Source organism: Tarenaya hassleriana, unplaced genomic scaffold (assembly GCF_000463585.1).
Source record: "Tarenaya hassleriana unplaced genomic scaffold, ASM46358v1 Cleome163, whole genome shotgun sequence".
Lineage (NCBI taxonomy): Eukaryota > Viridiplantae > Streptophyta > Magnoliopsida > Brassicales > Cleomaceae > Tarenaya > Tarenaya hassleriana.
In genome coordinates this window covers 3191-8093 of record NW_010965051.1, presented here as the reverse complement: position 1 = coordinate 8093, position 4903 = coordinate 3191, and the positions used below count along the sequence as shown (strand labels likewise).

General features: G+C 35.0%; 1 protein-coding gene across 2 annotated transcripts in view; it reads right to left on the bottom strand.

The window, feature by feature from the left end:
* LOC104809706 (sulfate transporter 2.2) overlaps positions 1–4690 on the bottom strand; it is a 25423-nt gene extending 20733 nt beyond the window's left edge. The window contains exons 1-11 of one of the 2 annotated variants that reach the window (XM_010535759.1): positions 4334–4690; positions 4210–4258; positions 3912–4119; positions 3451–3625; positions 3243–3308; positions 2908–3138; positions 2651–2777; positions 1941–2227; positions 779–972; positions 576–661; positions 223–427 (exon numbers count right to left, since the gene is read on the bottom strand). In XM_010535759.1, coding sequence (XP_010534061.1) covers positions 282–427; positions 576–661; positions 779–972; positions 1941–2227; positions 2651–2777; positions 2908–3138; positions 3243–3308; positions 3451–3625; positions 3912–4119; positions 4210–4258; positions 4334–4639 — 1875 coding nt within the window. In that variant the 5' untranslated portion in view covers positions 4640–4690 and the 3' untranslated portion in view covers positions 223–281. Of the gene's footprint in view, positions 1–222; positions 428–575; positions 662–778; positions 973–1940; positions 2228–2650; positions 2778–2907; positions 3139–3242; positions 3309–3450; positions 3626–3911; positions 4120–4209; positions 4259–4333 lie in introns of those variants that run through there. The other variant, XM_010535758.1, reaches the window with a different exon arrangement.
* Positions 4691–4903: the final 213 nt, after the last annotated feature.

Sequence of the window (4903 nt, the reverse complement as noted above, 5' to 3'; positions counted from 1 at the left end):
ATATATATATATATATATATATATATGTATTCAGTTGATCATTCCATTATATGCAAAAATTTTCATGCTTATGACATTCGATAACATTTAAAATAAACTGCAGAAAATTAGTTAAATAATCTATATGTGTATACATATATATTCGAAATAAGCAGTTCTATGTTCATTTGAAAACTATTTTTTGAACTATTAAAAGACAAGAATAACCTTTGAATTAAACGCTAAAATAAAATATATGTCCTAATATAATGGTCAAAACTACTTCGAAAGTTACACAAATGCTATTTTACCAAACAATAATTGAAACTATAATATGTCAATAATTGCGTATTAAAGTTTTTTTTTAATACCTGTATACTTTTGGAAATGAGCCCTTTCTGTATTTGTTCAATTGCAATCAGTCCTGACGTATCAACGCTCATCACACCTGCCATTTTATTTTGGATAAAGAAAGAGTCAAGCTTCAGAAACCAAATTTTAATTTTGTTTAATTAATTTATTTATATGCCCAGAAAAAAAAAAGAAGTTTCAAGAAAATGTCATATTGGAAAAACAAATGAAGGATAGATGCTTACAAGACATATCGAGAACGACTACTCGAACGCTTTCCTTTTTGGTATCTCCTTCATGTTCGTCTTCATCTCCAATTGCATTCAATATCCTTTAATGACCAATACCAAGAATACACAAACGTCAGATGTTGTTACATATATATATATATATATGTAAGATACAAAATAAAATTTATGATATGAGGAAGAAAGTTATAAATAGGAACCTGTCCCTAATGAAATTGGCATTGGCAAAGCAAAGCATAGGAGAGCTAACGCGAACAGTGAAGATTCCAGGAGTCTTGGAAGCCATTGGATACTGGTTTATGTTACAGAACACATCTGTTCTTGGCAACCTCCCTAATGCTTCAACCCCGGGTCTTATAGAGCTCAGCAGTATTTTCGCAAACGATATTATTACCTGCTTAATAATCGTATTCTGTCGTTACATTTCGATTTATTCTAATATATACGATCGAATTCATTCAAAATTTTATTATCTTACAGGAATTATGATAGAATGCAACGTTTAGTAGTCATTATAGTTTATTATCTTTATTTGATGATTCTGTGCCAATTCGAATTTGGATTATTTTAATTTGGACTAGTTGACTGTATATATATATATGTATGTATCTATATGTGTTATTAATTTGCCAGTATTGAATTGATATATGACTAAACACGATTGACGAAGAACAATTAGGTGGATCCACTTCAAGGGTTTGGCCAGAAAGATAAGCCTTATCCACAAAAGCCAGAGAGAGAAATACTTTATTATTATTATTATTAATGACCAGAACTCAATTATGAGATTCTTACCAATAAAAAATATGTATTCCATACGTGTATGTATAGATATATAGTCTCGTGAGTGTGAAACGTATATATGAATGCATTTTCCGGTGTAGATGGCCAAGCAGTTTTGGTCGGCCCTGTGGGTTTAGTTATAACAATTTATTGCACATAAAAGTCTTGTCGGATTTGATCCAATCGACAAATTTTATTATTTTCAACAATAATTGATGCCATGATGTGCATACAATCATGCATATAATTGTCAAACTAGCTATTTGGATATGGAAAATTCTAAGATCATATAAGCCATTTAATTTCTTTTGCAAATTTTTATTAGTCCTAATGGCTAGATCACATATGCATCCATGATTGTCTAGTTCTAAGCGATTTAAATCAAATAAATAAATAAATAAAAATGGGTTTATTTTTTCGTAATTGTAGGAATGATTAAAAGAATGGACAGTTAGTGTCCTTTAGTATAGATTTTAATTAAGGGATAGGATAGGATGATGTAAATATTTTTTTTAAAATATGAATTGGTAATTAATTATATATGTGAACTCCCGGAGTAGAAGAAAAGAGTGAACTTACGGCGACGAGAAGGCCAATCTCGACGGAGGCGAAGAGGACGCCGAGGAAAGCGCTGAGACAGACAAGGAAGTCGAGCTTGTCGAGTTTCCAAATGTGGTGAGCTCCGGAGACGTCCACGAGGCCCGGAAGAGCCGATAGGATGATTGAGGCGAGGATTGCGGTCGGAGTGTAATACAATAACCTCGTCATCAACTCCAACGCCGCTATCACCGTTATCGCCATCACTATGTTCGACATCGTTGTCTCGCACCCCGCGCTGAAGTTCACTGCCGTCCTCGAGAATGATCCTGAATTCAGAATTATATAAACACGATCCGTCTCCATAATTCTTCGTTGGAACGAATATCACGTCGTTAATATCTCTATATCAATTGAGTGAACTCTTCATAATTCTCAATTATATTCTTCTCCACATGGATACTTGAATGTCGGGTGAGCGTTTATGGCTATCGAATAAAAAGGTCGAATTTCCGACTACGAATTTACCAAATTCGGTTTCGAAGACTAATTTCACGTATCAATCATATCAATCTTGGACATTAAGTATGGAGGGTTAGTCTCAAAGACTACATATATGGATTGGAGGATCGAAACCCTAATGCTTCCCAAGGCATTTCAAGGCTTGAAGGTTTGATGCCCTTTTTTCTTGGTTTAGCTCGGTACGGTTCATTGTGGGGAAAATAAGATAAACCGGAAAAATTGAAACGTACCGGTCGCAACATAGCAAGAAGTTAAAGAACCGGCAATGTTCATGAATCCCATAGCCATCATCTCTTTGTTCCCATCAAGATGGTACCCTTTGATTGAAGCGAACGACCTCCCAACCGCAATTGCTTCCTAAAAAATGAATAATATAATTTAATAATTCGTTTTATACTGTGAAACGTTGAAAAATAAATAAATAAATAAATAAATAAATAAATATATATATATATATATATATATATATATATATTAGAGTACTAACCGTGAGGGCGATGACTGCTGAGATGAGACCTATTTTCACCAAATGACCAAGATTTGGACCGGTTAAGTGTAATTGGCTAACGGAAGACCGGTTAATCCCTCGTTTAATGTGTTTAACAATTTTAACCCCACGTTTATCTGCTTTTGTTAGAAATACAATCAATGTTGCTAATATCACTGATATTAACGGTGCTATCGCTGGTATCCAGAACAACTTTTTCTTCCTTTTCCCCTGAAATATTAAAAAAAATAAAATATTTAATAATAAAAAAAGGGACAATTTTTTTGCATTGTAAAAAAAACAAATTATATCTAAACTTTTAATGGATTACTTACGATAAATCTAGCAAGTAGGATGAATATCAGGAATGAGCAGCCGATGACAAAATTCAGAGGGTGCCACTGCACGAAAAAATTAAAAACAAGTAATAATTATGAAACTTAAATATATAATTACATAGATTAACTACATAATTCAAGCAAAACAAAACCATATGACGTTCTTCAAAGACTTGAAAAAAAATCAATTAAGCAATGCATATACCGGATGGTGGAGCGAGTGAAAAACCGAACCCAAAACCGAAACAATGTCGGTTTTATCGGTAAAATGTGACAAACCGAGCAGACCCTTTAGCTGTTGTAAGCCGATCACAATGGCAGCACCGGCCATGAACCCGACAAGTGCAGCATGTGACAGAAAATCCACCAAAAACCCTAATCTGAAACGGAATATATATGATTTACATAAATTTCTCCTTCGTGGGTCGGTCCAAGATATAATATTATTGTAAGGGATAATATTTTTATATCATAGAACAGCGAATCTCTATTATAACATTGTGAGGAAGGCATTCATTCACTCTTCTGGCATAAACTTTCTTTTCCCAATTTTGAACCACAACTTAATGTTCTTAATTAGGTTAACCCACGTCCACCTATCTGCTTTCCCCCTTCGTACGTATTGAAAACAATGAAAATTTAGAAAATGTTGATATTATTAATTACCTGAACAATCCGAAGATGGCTTGAAACGTTCCGGCGAAAAGGGTGACCGTGAAAACGAGGTTCCGGTAAGCGAGTGGGTCAGCCACCGGATCTTGAAGGTTTTGAATCATTGACGAAAGCAGCAACGAAACCACGGCCACCGGTCCAATGGCTATCTCTCTTGAACTTCCCATTGTTGCGTATATTAGAGGTGGAACCACACTTGTATCTAATTAAATTCATGTAAATTGTCTTAATTTACTCCTTGTTAACGTTTTGAGAGTATGTAAGTGGATAAAAGTTCGTGTTCTCCACTTACATAGACCATACTCTGGATCTAGTTTGGCAAGATTTGCGTACCCAATACTCTGTGGAATCAAAGTATTTCTTAGAACACAAGATTTCTCACATATTATATAGTCCGTATAAAATTGGTTTATGACCTGGGGAATGCTGAGGCTGGCAAGAGTAAGACCGGCCATTACGTCCTTCTTGAACATGTTGAGTTTGTAGTGTCTTCCCCAGGTAAGTATGGGGAAAATCGATTTCAGACAAAACAAAACCGGGTTTGAGTTCTTGTCCTTCTTTGAACTCTTCTTGGAGAACACACTTGTTCTTATGAACCTAACAAGTTCTTGCCATAGTGTCGGTGGCTCCGGAGAATCCATCAACAGCTGACCGCCGCCGCTGTGGCTTGGGTCCTCCCCCGTGGCCGCTTTGGTCTGATGGCTCTGTAGCTCTATGCCCATTTTTGTTCTCTCTCTCTCTCTTTTTGTGGGTTTCAAGTGTTTGAGAGAACTATGTTTGTCTCCAGGCTTCCCTATATATATGCGTTTAGTTTGGATATATTATTTTTGTAAGAGGTATTCATTTATGGGTACAAATTAAAAATTAAAACTTTTGCAAGTTGGGCTCCTAATTCTGGACCCTACTCCTTCATGTGGTATATATATATACATGTGCTTATTTGTATATGGTGTTTGTTTGCACTCGTGTAGATAAGAAAACAAATG